Consider the following 20625-nt stretch of genomic DNA (forward strand, 5'->3'; position numbering starts at 1 on the left):
AAATTTAAAAAATCAAAAAAATCAAAAAATTAAAAAAATTCTTAAAATTTAAAAAAATCAAAAATTTCTTAAACTTCTAAAAATTAAAAATTTCTAAAAATTTGAAAAATTCTTAATATTCTAAAAATTCTTAATATTCTAAAAATTCAAAAAATTCAAAAGAATCAAAAAATTCAAAAAAATCAAAAAATTAAAAAAATTCTAAAAATTCTAAAAATTCAAAAAATTCTAAAACTTCTAAAAATTAAAAATTTTTTGAAAATTTGAAAAATTCTAAAAATTCTTAATATTCTAAAAATTCAAAAAATTCAAAAGAATCAAAAAATTCTAAAAAATCAAAAAATTCTAAAAATTCTAAAAATTCTAAAAATTCTTAACAATCTAAAAATTCTAAAAATTTAAGCATTCTGAAAAAATCATAAGCTACGAAATTTCTAAAAATAAAAACAAATTATAAAAATTCTCAAAAAAATAAAACATGTTAAAATTCATGAAATCAAAAAAATATAAAAAATAACTTCTCAACATTGGAATATACACCAATAGATCAAAAATTTGAAATACCGTATTTTTTTTTATTCGGAAATTTCTCAAATAGAAAACATGTTTGTTAAAAGAGATAATTGAAATTTAATTTTAAATTTAATTTAAATGTTTTTAAAATCATAAAATTAAAAACATTACAATACAATGTCTTATATGCTGTTCTGTTTCATATGTTTATATGACCTTTTAAAAATAAGCAACATTATTAAAATGAAAAATTAAAATATTCATTCATTTAACAACAATTGATTTTTTTTGTTAAAATTTAGTTTAGTTTAGTCGGTCTGGAGAAGTTTAGAGAAAAAAAAATGAGGATTCACATGAAATCAAGTGATACAGCAACTCACCGTACAGCGTCTTGGTTATGTTTTGGTACTGCTCAATCAAAAACTTGATTACTTTGAAGCTCTCCTGCGTGTCGGGGCCATTTCCGGCTGTTCAACCGGGACCGGTTCGACGGTTTGCTTCCCGCGATGGTCAAATCTTCCTCCCAGTTGATTTTCGCCAGCTCTGGAGCTGCCCCCACTTGCACTCGATATGGATGTACTGCGAGTAGGTTGTGCTGTTCTTCATCATGTGGTGCATCTTCCCGCTGCAACCAACTTCCTCCGCGGCTGCAGATCGAAAGCTTTTTCCGGCAACCGTAGCACATTTCTTTTGCCAAGATGTTTATGCCCAAAGCTAATCACCCCGCCCTCTACGAGTACCTCGTAGGCGTGTTGGTTGCGCAGAGGGATTACTACGCCCCGAAGCACCTGGAGCAACTAGAGTAGATTGCATGGAATTGCAATCCGGAATCATGTTTATTTTGATGGACCTGTTTCCTCCCGCTCCCTTCTCTCTGTCCGACGACACCTTCACGTTCACACAGAGTTCAGCTCAACGACGAACGACGAACCTTTGCCAACCGCGCGCGCTCGTACGCCTCCCGGTTCTTCAGCGGGCCGTGGTCGTTGAAGAACTTGACACCGCAACCGTCGCTGACGAGGTAAACCTCGTCCCAGTACACCTGGTGCTGGTCGCGGTCGTACTTGGTGAAGCCTCACTTCTTCCAGATGAAGATCTTCCGACGGCTGGGGAACTTGAACTTGGCACGACGCAGGGCCTTTGCCAACCGCAAAGGCTGGGGAACTTGAACTTGGCACGACGCAGGGCCTGCTGTCGGAAACGGTCGCTCGAGCACACCGACATGATCGGCTGGCATTCCGGTTTGGAGTCTATCGGCTCCGGCACAGGACATCTTGTTGACGCGGATCACGTAGTACGGGTACAGCCGCATGCGGATGTGGAACTGGTCCTTGCCGCAGAACTTGACCAGTTATTTGTTGCAGCAATGAGGCCTGCCTCGAGCGCTTCCGAGGACAGCTGCTCATACTCATCCGACACTAGGTGGACGCACAGCGGGAAGTCCTCGAGTAGGGCCTTCTTGCGGCCGAGATCGAAGATGCGGATCTTGGCGTCCGGGACACCACAGCAGAACTGCGACTTGTGTGTTCACTATTGGCAAACTAAAATCGAAAAAAGCATGACGTCACAACTACTGGTATCGAGGGAATCGAGTATCTGCGCTCATACCTGTACCTGCCTCCGGAGATTGTTCCGTCGACGCTTAAAAAGGCAGTTCCGTTCCAAATCGAAGCGCGCTCGTCGTGTCGGCGGACCGGATGCAGCAGGTTGGCGGACCGGACAAGAAGAGCGCTGTCGCCACCGGCGATGTTGAATTCCGTGATGGATTTGGCCGCGGAGCCCGGCCAGCTTGCGAGGCGAAAATTTCCACACGGCTGTCCAACGGAGGGCGATTTCTTCGGGGTCGAAGCCTGGGCAGCCGGGGAAAAAGGGAGGGAAGCTGAAAATTAATGGTTTTAGAATAATTTAAGAAATAGAACAGTGTTTACTAATTTACCTTGCAAAATTCAACCAACTTTTCCGCATCTTGAAACCACTTCGCGAAAAATAAAATCGGATTTGTTTATTTGTTTTGACAGCCCGTAACGCATTGGCTGCGGCGGTCTGCACTCTCAAATGAACCGACAACAAAGTGCGTTCGATTTTGGAAGCATTTTGTTTCGATATTGAAAGCAAAGTTTCCAATATTGAAAACTTTGCCGATGATTTCGCAAACATTCGACGTTTCCGAATTCGTCGCAAAGATTTTTCGAAAACGCTGACCGGATTTTGTTCCGTGTAGCTTGATAAAAGATTTATTTAAATTTTACACCATCCAGATTATTTTTTTTACTGTGTTGGTATAATCGATCAAAACTCTTTTAAAGAACCACAATATGTTTCTAAAACAAAGATGTAGGAAAGGTTCTCTGACATGGGCTGCAGACACTATTATATTTGTTAGCAAACCTTCTTTTACCCTTAAAAAATTACTCTTAAAAATCTTTGACTAAGAAATCTTAATTTGATTTTGATTTGATTTGATGTGTTAACCAACAGGGCCACAAGGATGACCTATGTAGCGGTTGCCTAGAATTACAGTGGCTCAGACTTAAAGGGAGCATCTTCAAATTACTGCCGTATGAAGGGCCAAAAGGGGGTGGTTGGACGCGAACGAGCAAAATCACTCACGGTGTCCTCAGGGGATGAGAATCTCCTTCCGACAGTAACCTCCAATAACTCCGAAAAAAGTCTGACAAAGCTGAAAAACAGGGCTCGCACCCTGTTGGGGGCCTAAAAGGGCGCGGCAGACAGCTGGAAACTGACAGAGGTCAATAGATGTAGTAATTAGACAATCCTTACGAATTGTATAATTAATAAACTATTTTCCCCTTTTGACGTAGTTTTGGTCTTCCACTATCCACATCCAGTCTCCGCCATTACAGCATACCGTCCACTGCCCTGATGCTCCCTTCCCGATCCCCGGCTTTGGTTCTAACTACTAATAAAAAGGAAAATCATAGATGAGAATAGGTCAATGCGGATGGAGAGCAAATCGAGCTCAGTATCCCCTCACATAGACTGGTAGTAAGTGTGAAAAAAGCAATGGAAAATGTAAAGATAAGAAGAAAAATTAAAAATATAGAACGTCAATGCGGATGGATCGATGATCCCCTCACAAGGACATATAAGAGACAGATGGTAGGAAGAGAAAAAGAAGAATAAAAATGCAGGAATAAGAAATAGTCAATTCGGATGGAGAGCAATTGTGACTCTTCCCTCACAAAGACATCAATATAGAAAAATATTCAACACGCTACTTCAATCATCATGGTAGTAAATGGATTGTTAATATGTCAGAATAAACGAAGAGTCTTTTGGTGATAATAATAATGGAAAGATCTCACCGAATCACGAACTCTTCAAAAAAGGAGCTATCTGCAGCCAGCAACCATTTCCGCCAAACTTGACCCATTCGGAAGATGATCGTCAGCGTCTGGGTTTTCTTCGATTTTGTAGGCAACCGGAAATTGACCGGGTGCATCCAGCAAAATCTTCTACTGGGACTTCTGCGGGACCGGAATCACAGGAACACATGAAAGGCTCCTCGGTTGCTTGCGTTGATGTGAAGTCGACGAACAATTATCGCTTCTTATACAATTCTTCCTTTACCAATTTTTAGATTAATAATTCCCCATAGATTTTTCATTTGAAATTCGAGAAAAAGAAACTTATTCAACATTTCGCGATTTCTTCACATTCTTCGGAGGATTCCACCATGGTCATTACCCTCGGAATGCCACTATGACCTCGGATCTATCTATGACCCCCGTCTTCGGACTGGTTTGGTCCACACATCACAAAACAGGCCTGTCACGATACTGCTGACTACAAATCTACTAGAATCATTCACATAACAGCAATTGGCGCTTCGTAAAAAAAAACCCGGAATTTTCCTTTATAAACTTCCAAAAGGTACACTCTAGCGACCCAGGAGACTTTTTGTTAGGCATGAGTTCTTTTCCTTTTGAAGACCCGAATTGTGGGGGACACTCTTAATTTTCCTCGGAGAACTAACAGTACGCAGGAGGGAACCACGAAACGGAACGTAACCGACGACAAGAATAAAGAAATTTTTAAATTGATTTTGATTAACACATTTTTTCCAACGAAAATGACGCGAGCGAAAAAATGTGCGACCTCTCTATTTCGCGACCTACTTTTTTGACTAAGAAATCTTAACTGCAATTAATTATCGAATTGATATTGGAAAATTAATATTTCGAATTCAAAGAATTTCATTCCAATATTTAGTCAGCTGACTGATTTTTTTAAATCGATTTCCGATCGGAGAAGATTTCAGCATTTTGTTTTGCTTCAAATTTGATCTGATTTGTTGAGTTGTGAATTCTCGTGTGATATTTTATGTTTTGATTTTTTGTTTTTTCGCTAATTGGTTCCACTTTTGGTGACCGCGTGCAGTAGGACGACGAGGAATGAGTTACACGACTATTTTGTTTTTATTTCTTCTCTCTCATAAAATCGCTATAATATCGTTTGATGATTAAAAGCAATCGATGATTTATGATACAATATTTACAGCTGAATGGCTCGAAATGTGTTTGTGAATAAATTATTATTTTTCTCTTTCGTTAGACTAATATCCGAATCGAGTTCCATCGGTTCGATTTTTTTTCCGTTTCGTTTGTGAAGCTTGTTTTATTTGTTAACGTAAACGAGTTGAGGGATGGAAGTAATTATGGTAAATATCAACAGCATCATCGATGGCAAATCGAATGGAAATTAATTTAATGAAAAAAATTCGTCAAACGCTTTTTGAGTACCGTCCCTTGGTGGCAAATTGTGCGCCATTCAAAGACCACATTATGATAATTGGGGGCAAAGCACACTATCAGGAATTAATAAAGTCATCGCCGCATGTACTTTCCGGCTCCGTCACAGCATGAAGAAATCGGAATTCTGAAAGAAAAGTGGCCACGACTAAATCCTTTCGCAGCACCACGTGCCTCCCTCCAGCCATTTGCCAGTGGCATCAACCCCAATAGACCAATGCGATGGGGAGGGGGAAAGCCCTCGGAAACCCCCCGGAGGGCTTTAGTTGGGCTGCTGATTGCCATCAGAAAACATTTCTATTAGTATGCAGCAGAGCTCGGACGACAGCCCAAAGGAGGGGAAGATGCTGCTTTTTTGTTTGTTTTTGCTCACTGTGCGGAAGAAAGTATCCAGCGAAGATTGTAACGAGAAGTAATTTTTGTTTCTTTTTTCGGCAAGTCAATCGATGTCTTCAGCTGTCTTCAGTTGTCTTAATTGTCTTCAATTTTAATGACAATTGTCTTAAATGTTTAAAATATCTTCAGTTGTCTTCAATTGTCTCCAACTGGCTCCAACTGTCTTAAAATGTCTTCAAATGTCTTTGATGATTAAATTGTCTTCAAATGACTCATTTACCTTCGTATGTCTTCAATTGTCTTCAAATGTATATAACTGTCTTAAAATTTCTTCAATTGTATTTGAATGTTTCCAAATGTCTTCAAAAGTTTTCAGATGTTTTCAAATGACTTCAAATATCTTCAAATGTCAAATCTCCAAGCGTCTTTGAATGTATTCAAATTTCTTTAATTTTTTTCATTTGTCTTCAAATGTGTTTAAGTGTTTACATAAATATCAAATTTTTCATTTTTCAACGCCAATAACCACAAAGCTGCCAAAATGACACAAATAATCCCACAATTCTTTCCATTAGCCACCATCACAAACACTCCACCAGTGCGCTGGACCAAACCTAGAGAGGACAAGAGAGATGGCAACCCGCTGATATGGCGTAATAGTTTCCAATCTCATTTCCCTTTCGCAACCCTCGAGCCAAAGTGAAACCAAGTCGAAGAGCTTTTTCCTGCCGGTTGGTCGGGGGTGTTGGTCTTGCGACCTCCCCAGAGTCAAGAACAATTTAATATGGTGGGATTTGTTGGCAATTCGCGCGCTGATGCTGTCGATGTGGCCCGTTTGACCGTCCCCCCGTCCCTCTCAACTCTCCCGGGGATGGTGATTTCTGTTCTCGCGAAGGGTGGTGTGCTTTTTTTCTATTTTTCTAACAACTTTAAGCTTTGTCTGTACACATTCTAAATAGCATAAGCATGATTATGTTTTTCTTTCTTTTTTTTTGCACATTTTTGCCTTCGTTTTTCCCGCTCATTTCGTTTAGCTTTTCTCAGTGGTGCCTCCTCAAGTCGAGCTGAATTATCTTGGCTGTGCATCATCATCATCAGCATCACTAGGGACTAGGAGAAATAGAGTTGCAGGCAGAGCAGTTCTCTGAGATTTAAGAGTGGATTTTATCAATTGGATGCTTCCTGCAAATCAAAGTACACAATATTTAAAAATATTGGAAAATTACAATAAAATTTTCCCTCTTAAAGTATCTTAACAATGTTGATCGGTTTCTGGTGTTATTGGTATTGTTTCAGAAAGTAAGAATTATTTGTTGTCATAGTGTTAAAGTATATATTTTTTAATTGGCTCGAGCCAAAATTCTCACTGGGTTTAATCATTGCTCAAAATATGTCAATTATTTTCTTATATCACAAACTGAATTTGTTTTAAAATCGTCAACAAGTTAGTTATTGTTATTTCGATAATTTGATCAGTGACCATCTTATGGATGACTACAGAAAAATACTATTTTTTTTTAATTTCTAAAACTTAATTAATCCAGCCATATCTTAAATTTTCAATGCTTCTAAGAATATATTGTTTTATATTGTGGTTAGTTTCAAAGCATAAATATTTTATATTCTTCTCAAAGTACCGTTTTTCTAAAGTAATTAAATTTCCAAAATTTGTAATATGGGTATCAAAACAAAGCAAAATTTTGAATGAATTTTCACTATATTACAGTTTTTCTATAAAAAAATTCACAAAGTACCATATTTTTCTATATTACTCATATTTTTATAATTTTCACTGTGGGTAAAAAAATGATGCGAAATTTTGAATGCATTTTCACTTTATAAGAGTTTTTTTTAAATACCAAAATTTTAACAGATTACCAAATTTTTCAAAACAATCATATTTTTATAATTTGCAATGCGGGTATGAATCAAAGCCAAATTTTGCATGTATTTTCAAATAACTATAAATTGTTTTTAATACACTCAAATTTTAACAAAATACTTTTTTTTAAATACCGTAAAAATCATACAAAACTTTACTTCGTTTGATACTGTAAATTATGAAAAATCGAATATTTTCAAAAAAATGCGGTCAATTTGTGAAAATTTTACAAGAAAAACTCTAACAGAGATAGAATGCAAACAAAATTTCGCTTTGTTTGATATTCATATCATAAACTTTAAAAATATGAGTACATTTGGAAAAAATACTGTACTTTTTGAAATTTTTGATATATGTAAAAAGAAACTCTGAGGAATTCGAATTAAGGAAATTTGAATATTTTCTATATAAACTATAATTTGTGAAAATGTTTGAGTATTGATACTTTAAGACTTACTATATTATCCAAAAAATGTATTCTTAGTGAAATTCAACATTGGATTGAGCAGTTCTCTACGAAATCGCTCTATTTTTTGAATTTTAATTTTTGTATTTTTTAATCCGGCTGAAACTTTTTTGGTGCCTTCGGTATGCCCAAAGAAGCCATGCAAAAATTAGTTTGTCCATAAAAATTTGGCAGCCCATACAAAAATGATATATGAAAATACAAAAACCTGTATCTTTTGAAGGAATTTTTTGATCGATTTGGTGTCTTCGGCAAAGAAAAAAAATGATACAAGGTAAAAAAATTTGTGATTTTTAATTTCGTTTTTTTCACTACAACTTGATTAGCAAAATATGATACGACCCTTAGTTGCTGAGATATTGCCATGCAAAGCTTAAAAAGCAGGAAAATTGATGTTTTCTAAGTCTCACCCAAACAACCCACCATTTTCTAACGTCGATATCTCAGCAACTAATGGTCCGATTTACAATGTTGAAATATGATACATTTATGAAGTTTTTCGATCTTATTTTGAAAATTTTCAAATCAAGACTAACATTTCAAAAAGGCCAAACATTCAAAATAACGCCCTTTTAAAATGTTAGTCTTGATTTAAAAAAAAATGTTTTCCAAAGGATCGGAAAATTAAACGAATGTTTCATATTTTAACATTGTAAAACGGACCATTAGTTGCTGAGATATCGACGTTAGAAAATGGTGTGTTGTTTGGGTGAGACTTAGAAAACATCAATTTTCCTGCTTTTTAAGCCTTTGCATGGCAATATATCAGCAACTATGGGTCGTATTAACAAAGTTCGAAATCGAAAAATATAGAGAATTTCTCAGCTTTTCAAAAATATTTTTTCGAAAGTGGGCAAACATATGCACTAATTTGAAAAAAAAATGGAAAAATGCGACTATTTTTAAAAAAGTTACCTGAAAATAGCTATAACTTGAAAACGGTGCACTTTATGAAAATTTCACTTAAGTACTTTTTGATTGCAAATTTGATTTTAAATCGAAAATGAAGTTGAAAAAAGTTTGCGACCAATATTTCGATTTTTTGAAAAAAATCGTATTGGTTAAAAATTGTATAACTCGGTCATTTTTTGCACAACCTGGAAATTTCTGAAAAGTTGGCATTTTATGTACCCTAAAACATATAAAAAAGTATTTTGTTTTGCAAATATAGTTTTAGCGTCAAAAAGTTAATTGAAAAATCACCATTTTTTTACCGTGTATCATTTGTTTCAGTGTAGTCCATATCCATACCTACAACTTTGCCGAAGACACCGAATCGATCAAAAAATTCCTTCAAAATGCACAGATTTTTGAATTTCCATGTATCATTTTTGTATGGACAGCTGCCAAATTTGTATGGAAATTTATATGGACAAACAAATGTTGCAAAATGGCTTCTTTGGGCATACTGAATGCACCAAAAAAGTTTCAGCCGGATTAAAAAATACAAAAAAAAAATCAAATGACCGAAATCTGAGAGAATTGCGCATTAAGTAAATTTTAGAAAGATTTGAAAAATGAGGTTTCGTCTGTTATCGTTGATAACAATGATCAAAAAACGATAACGACAGATTATTTAAAGAAGCTTATAAAATATTTTTTACAATTTTTAATTAAAATTTTCTATTTCTGGACCCTATGCAAAGATATTTTAATTTTGGATAAAAAAGTTGTACTTTTTGTGTTTCCTAGAGAACTGCTCAGCATCAAAAACTCCCTTCTCGTGTTGTCATCAAACTCAGTACTCGGTACTTGCCGGGCGCGCTTTGGAGTTGTGCACGATAATTTGAATAAAATTTAAATTAAAGAAGGCTCGAATGATTCGCATGCTCGGCACGCCCCCTCATACTGCTATGCTGGAATCTGTGTCCTCTCCTGCACCACCCCCTTCCCCTTCCCCTAATGGTAGTCCATGTGGGGCGCATCCAGCCCGGTGTGAAGTGTCAGCGTGACGCCCCGGTTGACGCTAACGGCCGGATAGAAGACGCCGTACAGGTCACGGAACGCCACCGAACCCTGGGGCATCTCGTTGACGATAAAGTGCAACGTGTGGCGTTCCAGGTCGAGCAGCACCCCGATGGTGCTGCCAGTGGAGATTCCACCCTCGACGCGTCGCTCGTGGATTGAGTTGTGCTGGAACCAGGACCGCTGCCGGTCGATGTACATCGCAAAGCCCTTATCGTCCTTACCTGGAAAGATGACAAAAACAACAAAACAAACGCCCAGAAGTTAGCAAGGCAAGGTAGTCCCGGGGAACAAAGTCCCGGCCATAACTCACCCAGCATCATATCGCGGGCCACATCAATCCGGGCGATTCCGAAGGCCGGGTCCGTGTCCGCGGTGTACTTGTCGATGGTAAACTCCCAGTAGTGGACACCCCGCGAGAAGCCAACTGACCCGAGGGCCACCCGGTGCTCCCAGCCGTCCGCCGAGACGGTCCGGTTGTCGTTGGAGAAGCTCATTCCGGAGCCGGCGCCGCCGCTCAGCACCGAGTCAAAGGTGAACCAGGCCACTGGAAATGGAGAGAGAGGAAAAACAAAAGGGGCGAAATTTGTTACAGTTTGCAGATTCGAAATGGTTGATATGGGAATGTGGGTTTGCACGTGGAAAGAGAAAACGGCCGCCGATTTGCCCTTTTATTGCGGTTTGTTTTTGGGGTCAGATATGCAAAAAATATGTGTATATTATGCTGATTCGAAATCTGGAACCAGAAGTGATCTGTTGGAAAAATTGGCCTTTCGATAGGTTTAAGAAATCCCATATAAGATGTATTTTGTTTTATCACAATCTCATAATTGATTCCAGTTTTCTTTACATTATTTTAGGTCGAAACCGCTGCTGAATTTGTCATTTCGAAAATTGATGATGAAAAATAAGTTAAATTTTAATGCAATTTTTTTTGGCTGAGTAGTTCTAATTAATATAGGCATCAAAGACACTGAATTGATGAGAAAATTTTACCGAAACACTTATTTTTAATTTATCATGCTAATTCTTCAAGCCGAATGAGTACAGAAATTAACAGTGCGAAGTGGTGTACGCGCTCGCACGGTATGCGAAAGAGCGGGGTTCGATTCCCCGGCGCGCCAGATGTGCGGTAGCTTTTTCCTCGCACTGTTAATTTCTGTACTCATTCGGCTTGAAGAATTAGCATGATAAATTAAGAAATCGCGTTGCCCTTTGCTTAGGGTAAAACAAAAAATCTTAACCTTAGGTTTTCCGAGCTTGGTGGCTCTAACCTGCCAAACATTGCCATAGATTCAAGTAGGCAATCAGCTAAAATTTGTCTCACAATTTGACTACGTGTCACTAAGTAGGTGTCCATTTGTCTGTGAACTCGACAATAACAATGCGTCTAAAAATATACTTGATCCGTGTGTCAGTATTCTAAAGAAGCCTTTGAGAACAGAATAATAGTGTTGTGGAAGAAGCAACCGTACACTGGTACGATCGGTGGAGAACGGTAGATCACAAAACAACTAGCTGAACTTGCCTCGGCAAGCACGGCGCGTTGGCGAAGTGGTGTACGCGCTCGCACGGTATGCGAAAGAGCGGGGTTCGATTCCCCGGCGCGCCAGATGTGCGGTAGCTTTTTCCTCGCACTGTTAATTTCTGTACTCATTCGGCTTGAAGAATTAGCATGATAAATTAAGAAATCGCGTTGCCCTTTGCTTAGGGTAAAACAAAAAATCTTAACCTTAGGTTTTCCGAGCTTGGTGGCTCTAACCTGCCAAACATTGCCATAGATTCAAGTAGGCAATCAGCTAAAATTTGTCTCACAATTTGACTACGTGTCACTAAGTAGGTGTCCATTTGTCTGTGAACTCGACAATAACAATGCGTCTAAAAATATACTTGATCCGTGTGTCAGTATTCTAAAGAAGCCTTTGAGAACAGAATAATAGTGTTGTGGAAGAAGCAACCGTACACTGGTACGATCGGTGGAGAACGGTAGATCACAAAACAACTAGCTGAACTTGCCTCGGCAAGCACGGCGCGTTGGCGAAGTGGTGTACGCGCTCGCACGGTATGCGAAAGAGCGGGGTTCGATTCCCCGGCGCGCCAGATGTGCGGTAGCTTTTTCCTCGCACTGTTAATTTCTGTACTCATTCGGCTTGAAGAATTAGCATGATAAATTAAGAAATCGCGTTGCCCTTTGCTTAGGGTAAAACAAAAAATCTTAACCTTAGACTTATTTTTAATAAAATAACAAAATTAACAACAGTACAAAAATTATGTGAATTTACATGGAAAGCCATGCACATAAAAGGAACACGATACCCAAGTAACATTTTTTTCCAGGAGTTCTACAAGAGCTCTTCAAGATAGCTACAGCATAGCAGTTTGGACCGCGGCAGGATAAAATTCTCTTCAAAACCTCTTCAGGAGTTTGGAAGAGTACTTGAAGAGAATTTTATTCTACCGCGGTCCAAACTGCTATGCTGTAGCTATCTTGAAGAGCTCTTGTAGAACTCCTGGAAAAAAATGTTACTTGGGTAGTTTTTGTACTGTTGGAATTACGACATTTTTGGTACTCAAACATGTATACTGCCCATGTTCGCATAAATGTCCCATATGCAAAAACAGCAAGCTGAGAAAAACGCATTTGAAGTTTGTCCCATACATAAGGCTACGTGTTAAGTTTTCGCGAAAACACTGGATTTCCTCCTGATTTCTAGAACAAAGTACTGGATGTTATAGGCTCTTTCGAAAGAGCACACAATTTAGAATCAAACTTCATCAATAACTCGAAATCGATGAAAATGCATATGGGACATTTATGCGATCAGGGGCAGTATAGGTCATCGCTTAAATTTTGAAATAATCGCAGTTTTAGTGAAAAAAGTCGATTTTTTCCGATTTCGATTTTCGTTTTTCGTGCGTTCAAAAACTCAGTTTTTAATTTGAAAAAATCATGTTTCGGAAACGTACGGTTAGACATCGCCAATTTTTTATGTATTTTGAATTTTTTCCGAGGAATCCGATAAAAATGTTTTTAGTCATAGGCTCTTTGGTCCAGACATGGTCAAAAGGACTTTCATTTGCGTATAAGACAGCTAAAATCGGTTGAAATGCCGAGGATTTATGAGTTTTTGAAAAAAGTGGATTTTGCGAAAAAAAAATACGCAAATTGCCATTTTTTGAACCACCCTAGAACGATGTAGGTCACCCTAATGGCCAAACGGAAAAATACGGGTCTAATAATTAATTTTGGCAAAGGAATCCCCAGAATTTGTTTCAGCCCGATCAGATAACTTTTTTTCGGTTTAGGCTCTTTTCAAATGGAATTGCTGTATTATGAACCGTGGTAAGCAAATAATTTCTTAACTTGAAATTATCACTTCGACGTCGTCGTGCTATCTTGTCGCACCCGTCAGAGAAAAACGCGTTTTAATGTTTGACCTTGAATAAACAAAAACAAAAGCACGCAATGTAAACAATAACAAACACGTTTTGTTTGGCTGGAAATTATGTGCATTGTCCCGCAGTTTGGTTGAAGTTGGTTGCTAGAATCCCGAGTTATAATTACAAATGTTTACGGTAGTCTAACTTGTACGTGCATCAAACGCGTTCTGACCTGAAATCCCTTTGGCCAGTTGTCGTACATACATCAATTTTCAGGGAGTGACAAGATAGCACGACATGATTGAAACTTCCTTTATATGTAGAGTGACAACAATGCACGGAGTTTTTTCGGGTTTTATTTAACATTCCAACGCCCAAGGCTCCAAAAAAGTTGGAACGGTAACTTCAACTCAATGGTTCTCGGGCCTAACTCAACCAATCAAGATGATCCTTCTTTCCAGTGATTTATTAGAATGTCTAGATGATTCTAGAACTTTGCAGAACTTAATTTGATCAAATCTGTAAATTTTGCGATCAAAAACATTGTTCCAACTTTTTTGTTCGCGTGTAAAATAAAAATTCGCCAAAAATTCCGCGGAGGCAGTCGTTTTAAAAAACGGTGGAATGATATTTTCAGTCTCAGAAATTACAGATTTGATTAAATTGAGTTCTGCAAAGTTCTAGGATCATCTAGACATTCTAACAAATCACTGAAAAAAAGAATCGTCCCAATTGGTTGAGGAATGCCCGAGAACCAGCGAGTTGAAGTTACCGTTCCACCTTTTTTGAAGGCTTGGGCGTCCGTGTAAGTTGGACATGCGTTGGGCGTTCCAGTGTTAATAACTCAGAATTGAAATCGAGTTTTGGGGATCTGTGAAGATCAAAAGGTAAGGCATTATTACCTGCACAAAATGGCGTTCTCAACTCAATTTGGCCCAAAATGCACGTGCGACAAATTAGCGCGACATCGACGACTTGCTGGGACAAAAACTGGTTAATTGACGTTGCACATCGACGCCCACCATAATGTGTCAAAGGATGTTTTGTGAGTTGAAATACTAGAGGAAACCGGGGCAAGAGTGCGTACCAGCCTTTTCTGGCCGTAATCGCAATGGAAATTCTGCAATATTTGGCTGGTGCATGTGTCTATGGGTATGCTATCCGCCCGTGAAAAAGAAAATAAAAAAAATAAAAGCGTGTTTTTTTATGGGCAAAAATATTTTTTTTTCACTATTTTGTTAGTAAATTTAATGTTTACGGGGCCAGTGTACGCACTCAAATTTCCCATACAATCAGGCCCGTAGCCAGGGGGGGGGCTACCGGGCTGCAGCCCCCCCCGAAATTTTTCCCATATTTTTTTATTATGTACTATCGAAAAAAAAAAATCTTAAATCGATGATTGTGTGTTCTCTTTCATTCTCCCAGAAATAGATTGTTAGATAGAGAATCTAGAATACATTGATCAAACTATGTAATTTTTGCGTCCATTGCCGGGCAAAAACTTTGTGGAATATATATCCAATATTTAACAATTGAGCTGCATATTTGAACATCGTTTTACTTTGGTGCAAAATCTATCCTACACTGAGACGTTGGGCTATCTTTCAAAGAAGAAAGAAGAAAAAGTGTCTAAAAGAGAGCCTAGGTCAAATATAGTTCAGCCTTGCCTCAATTTCCCGCAGACCTTGCAATAATTTGACTTCAAAAAATCGAATCACGAAAAAAAGTGCGTTATTTTTCATTTTCGAGCTTAAGTACGGCACTTTTCTAAAGTGATTTTAAGGAAGCGGTCATAATGGCGGTGATGGAATATTGAATTTGACTGAAATGAGGTGGCAGAAGCCGAATTTGATTTTAAAATCAAGTAAATAAAAATACTTTTTTTTTATTTTTTCATGTTTCATGTTTTAGCATTGAAAATCGTACCATTAGTTGCTGAGATATAGACATTAGAAAATTTTGGGTTGTTTTGGTGAGACTTAGAAAACTTCAATTTCCTGATTCTTTTTCTTAAAGCCGCATTATCTCAGCAACCAGATGTCCAATCTTCAATGTCTCTTAGACAATTTCATTGCAAATTTTCTGAACTTTTCAAAAAAATATTTTTGGAAATGGTCACTTATGGTCACTATTTTTAAAAATATAATAATATAAATATAAATAATATAATATAAAATATTTCGCCCAAATCAAACTTTCGGAGACTATATCTTGAAAACGGAGCCATTTTTTCAAAGAATCTGTAATGTACTTATCGATTGCAAGTTCAATTTTACATTCAAAAATTACGTCAAATGTTTTTGCATTAAATTTCGATTTTTTTTCCAAAAATCACTATTTTTTCAAAAATTCATAACTTGGCGGCAGATTTTTGGACCATGTTTCTCTATGGCTCAAAAGTTGCGGATTTTTGTCCCCTCAAACATATCAAAAAATCTCTAAAATAATTTTTTTTTTTTGGGAAAGTGAGTTTTTGTGAAACAAAAGTTTATTAAAAAAGCAAAAAAAATTCGTGTACCTATTTTTTCTCAATAGTCCTCAACAATACCTACAACTTTGCCTTGGTGTCTTCGGCAACTTGATCAGAAAATTCACTCAAAAGTTACAGCTGTTTGAATATTTACGTACCATTTTTATATGGACAGCAGCCAAAATTGTATGGAGACTTGTATGGGTGAACCAATGACACAAAATAGCTTATTTGGTCATAGGAAAGGCCCCCACAAAGTTTGAGCCAAATAAAAAAATACAAAAAATAAAAATTGCCGAAACTGGCCGATTTCGTAGAGAGTTGCTCAAATGAAAAAAATCATTAAATTAAAACTAAAAATTCCCAACACATTTTTTCTATTAGTTTGAATATTTATTGATTTTTGTTTGAATTCTTCAATTTATTATGGAGTTTATATTTGGAGTGTTTTTCAAGTGATTTTTGAATTTTCTCATTATATTTTATTTTTATACTTTTCTGTTTTCAAACTTCAAACTTTCTGATTTATTGAATTTCCAGCATCTTTAGATTTAGAATTTCAGAGTTTTTATTTTTTAATAATAAAAAATTATAAATACATATTTTTTTAATTTCATATTTCTGCCTCTACTGCAACTCGTCCGAAAATTCGAAGGACAAATAAAACATTTGTTTCAAATAACATCACACCATTATGTAGAAAACAAATCGAAGTGCATTTTCTTGCGTCTATAATACGGCATTTTTTGCCTCGCTGAAAATATTTTAATTATTTCTAAAATGTCGATGTACAGTACAGAAAAAAAGTTTTCGTCACTAGCCGGATATTTTGAAAACTTAGGATGCAAAACAACTGTTACAAATTGAAGTTTAAAACACATTTAAAATAATAAAACCATGTTTTATAATTTAATTTTTAAATATATTTTTTATTTGCTTTTGCTCCGCCTCCTCGACCTTGTCAGAATCGAGAGATATAAATTTAAAAAAATATTCGCAGCGGCCTAATTTTAAATTAAAAAATTTCACAATTTTAATAATTTTAGATTTAATTTTCTTTATTTCAATGTGTTTTTACTTTGTATTTGGAATATTTGAATTTAGAAATTCTTAAATTACTGAATTTTGGAATGCTCAATTTTATTTTTGTTAATTCCTCTAAATTTGAAATTTTCTATTTTGTAAAATTTTGCGTTTTTTTTTATTGTTTTTGGTTTTAGAATTACCTTATTCTAAAAATTTTGAATTCCTAAATATTTGAAATGGACTAATATTTTTATTATTGAATTCTACAATTTTCAAATTGTTAATTGTATTGTATTGTATTGTATTGTATTGTAATGGCTTTCTCTAATTTTTAACTTCACTCTCAGTTAAAAGCAAACTCTATCCTTTAAATGTTCGACTCTGCGTTTTTAGGAAATAATGGATTTTTAATATTTTTTTAGCATATTCAACATCTTTCAAGTGTTTCTAATTTTCAGTCGCATTCAAATAAACAAACTCAAGTTAAAAATATTGCAAACAATTAGCGCGCGAAGAAACGTCAAACGCCACTTTTTGATTCTGTTCTCTTTCAGTTGCTTACCGCCTGACAAAATATTTTCGTGACCCTTTCGTTGTCCATTGCTTGAGCGTTTTTTTAATGGAATTTTACGTTCCTTCCGCGCTCCTTACTAGCATGATAGGACGTAGATTAGATTTACAGTAAAAGCCTCATTGTTTTAATCATTCTTATGTAAAGTTTTCTTGACTTTTCATTGAACCAGATTTCGTAAATAAAAAGTTTCTAAGTCCTAAAATTTGTAGGATTTCGTTTCCAGTGTCACGATATTGCTTGAATATAAAAACCTTTATAATTTTACATCATTTTTATTAGTCAAATCAGGGAAATGAAAAAAATATTGTTATATATTTTTTATTTTGCTAAAAAAGATTAAGAGAGCATTAGACGATCCTAGAACCAACACAGCCATGTTTACCAACAGTTTAGTGAAACATTCATTTTTCTCCTATTTTCATGTACACTCATATTTTCTATCAAAACTCATTTCAGATTAAAATACAGTTCGGACAGCAATAAAGTTAATTGAAGATTTTAATGTGTTAATCATGTTTGTATGTATTTATATTTTTCATCGCACAATCTTATTTTAAATTTCAAGAAGCTGTGTCTCAGGAACGAGTAGACAAATCTTTAACGGTTCTTCATGGTTAAAAACAAATTCTCATTTGAAAACTTCGCTAAATTGTTTGTTCACTATTTTCAATACATTGGATAGTGTTTATTTTAATTTTTTTTTAATGAATAGTGCTCTTTGAAGATTACTGTGAATTTAGGATTTTTGGTCGAAAATCGGAAAAGGCATATTTTTTTTTAAAATAAATGTTTTTTTATGAATTCATTTTGACTCTAGCATACCTATAATAATGTTTATAAGCATTTTGTGATACTCTTTTTGGATTTTTTTCAATTTGGAATTGAACTGTTTGTTCAGTCATATTAACATTCCAACGCCCAAGGCTCCAAAAAAGTTGGAACGGTTACTTCAACTCGCTGGTTTTCGGGCATAACTCACCCAATCAAGACAATTCTTTTTTCCAGTGATTTGTTAGGATGTTAGGATGTGGTTTTTTCGCCAGTAAAAAAAAATCGCCGAAAATTCCGCGGAGGCTGTTGTTTTAAAAAAGTTGGAACGATGTTTTCGATCGCAAAAATTACAGATTTGATCAAATTGAGTTCTACAAAGTTCTAGGATCATCTAGACATTCTTACAAATTTCTGGAAACAAGAATCGTCCCGATTGGTTGAGTTATGCCCGAGAACCAGCGAGTTGAAGTTACCGTTCCAACTTTTTTGGGTGGCTTGGGCGTCCGTGTAAGTTGGACATGCGTTGAACTATATTTATTCGAAGATAAAATTTTGACAGCACTCAACCATATATTATTTGCTATAAAAAAAAAACTTTTAGAAATAAGGATCTGATTTTAATTTTTTCAACGATTTGCATAATTTTATTGATACTCAAAATTCAGAAACAATTTTTCAGCAATTTTTTTGTTTGATTTTATCGGGAAAAATCAAACTATGATTTAAGCTTGCTTTTAAATAAATGCATTTTTTCAGTAAATATTGCGGCGTTATGTATTTAACATTTCTTATTATCTCTTTATACATTAAAATTCAGTAAAAAAACGGAATTCAATATAACCAGTACTTCAACGTTTTTTTAGTTGGGAGAGGATGCACTAGATTTAGAAAATAAGCAATACCTTCAATAGCCTTTAAACAATTTAAATAAAACAGTGTTAATGATTTTTTTTAAAGAAAATTACAAGAAAAGTTAAGTTATGAGTTTTATTTTGTTTAAAAATCGTGCAACAATTTTTTTCAGTTCATAGTAACAGCTAGAAATTTCAATCCAAACGGTTTTAAATTAGATAGTAGAATTTTTTTTTATTTTTTTTTTATTTGGTCATAAGTTTTTCATCCAAATTTGTTTATAAACGAAATTAAACAAAAGTGAGATAAATTAACATTCTTCGGGCATTTTTTTGATTAAAAATTTATTTAGGGTATATTTTAAATTTAACGATATTTTGCTAGCGGACAGTTTTTCATGAAATTCGTTTTAATTCCAACAATCCAAGAAAACGTAAGAAAATCACTTTCTTTTCAAATCCTTATAAACATGGTACACTAAATCCCCTAAATACGCTCCCCCCGATTGCGCCTCCCCCGTTTTGCGCCCCCCGAATTGCGCTCAAACCCCGAAATAACGCTCCCCCCAAATAACGCTCTAATTGGCGCAAATCGGGGGAGCGTTATTTCGGGGTTTTGGCGTAAAATGGGGTTTTCTTTTTAAATGTACTTTATTTACATATGAATGAAACATTTGTATAAGGGGTCATCCACAAAACACGGATAAGGGGCCATCTACAAATCTGGGTATCCAAGAACTCCCGGAAGTCATGCCCTAGATATCTACTTGATCAACGGGGGTCTATACGGGTGAATTAACCATCGGTATAGCTTCAGGTAGCTTCAGTGAACCCCGATGGATACCCTTCGCCATGTTGGATTGTTATGGGTCCTCCAAAAACTCCCGGGAGTTATGACCTGATGATCTACCTAATCAACGGGGGTCTATATGGGTGTATTAACCATCGGTATAGCTTCCGGTAGCTTCAGTGAACCACGATGGATACCTTTCACAATGTTGGGTTGTTATGGATCCTCCAGGAGCTCCCGGAAGTTATGACCTGATGATCTACCTGATCAACGGGTGTCTATGTGGGTGAATTAGTCATCGGTATAACTTCATGTAGCTTCAGTGGACCACGATTGATACTCTGCGCCATGTTGAATTGTTATGGGTCCTCCAGGAACTCCCGGGAGTTATGACCTGATGATCTACCTGATCAACGGGGGTCTATATGGGTGTATTAACCATCGGTATAGCTTCAGGTAGCTTAAGTGAACCACGATGGATACTCTGGGGTACGTTGGATTGTTATGGGTCCTCCAGGAACTCCCGGGAGTTATGATCTGATGATCTACCTGATCAACGGAGGTCTATATGGGTGTATAAACCATCGGTATAGCTTCAGGTAGCTTCAGTGAACCACGACGGATACTCTGGGGTACGTTGGCTTGTAATGGGTCCTCCAGGAACTCCCGGGAGTTATGACCTGATGATCTACCTAATCCGGGAGTTGCTGGGTTCAATGGGTAACAATCCAACATGGCGCAGAGTATCAATCGTGGTCCACTGAAGCTACATGAAGTTATACCGATGACTAATACACCCATATAGACCCCCGTTGATCAGGTAGATCA

The 20625-nt window shown here is 36.4% G+C and overlaps 1 protein-coding gene and 2 pseudogenes across 1 annotated transcript in view; 1 reads left to right on the top strand and 2 right to left on the bottom strand.

The window, feature by feature from the left end:
* Window positions 1–592: 592 nt before the first annotated feature.
* Window positions 593–2040, bottom strand: LOC120428152 (60S ribosomal protein L10-like; annotated as a pseudogene).
* Window positions 2041–2075: 35 nt separating this feature from the next.
* LOC120428151 (40S ribosomal protein S10-like) lies at window positions 2076–4365 on the top strand (annotated as a pseudogene).
* Window positions 4366–8586: 4221 nt separating this feature from the next.
* Window positions 8587–20625, bottom strand: part of LOC120428156 (E3 ubiquitin-protein ligase TRIM9) — a 74495-nt gene continuing 62456 nt past the window's right edge. Inside the window, exons 9-10 of the mRNA XM_039593140.2 lie at window positions 10248–10481; window positions 8587–10158 (exon numbers count right to left, since the gene is read on the bottom strand). Of these exons, the coding sequence (XP_039449074.2) occupies window positions 9869–10158; window positions 10248–10481 (524 nt within the window). The 3' untranslated portion in view covers window positions 8587–9868. The remainder of the gene's footprint in view (window positions 10159–10247; window positions 10482–20625) is intronic.

The sequence above is a fragment of the Culex pipiens genome, chromosome 2, assembly GCF_016801865.2.
Source record: "Culex pipiens pallens isolate TS chromosome 2, TS_CPP_V2, whole genome shotgun sequence".
Classification (NCBI taxonomy): domain Eukaryota; kingdom Metazoa; phylum Arthropoda; class Insecta; order Diptera; family Culicidae; genus Culex; species Culex pipiens.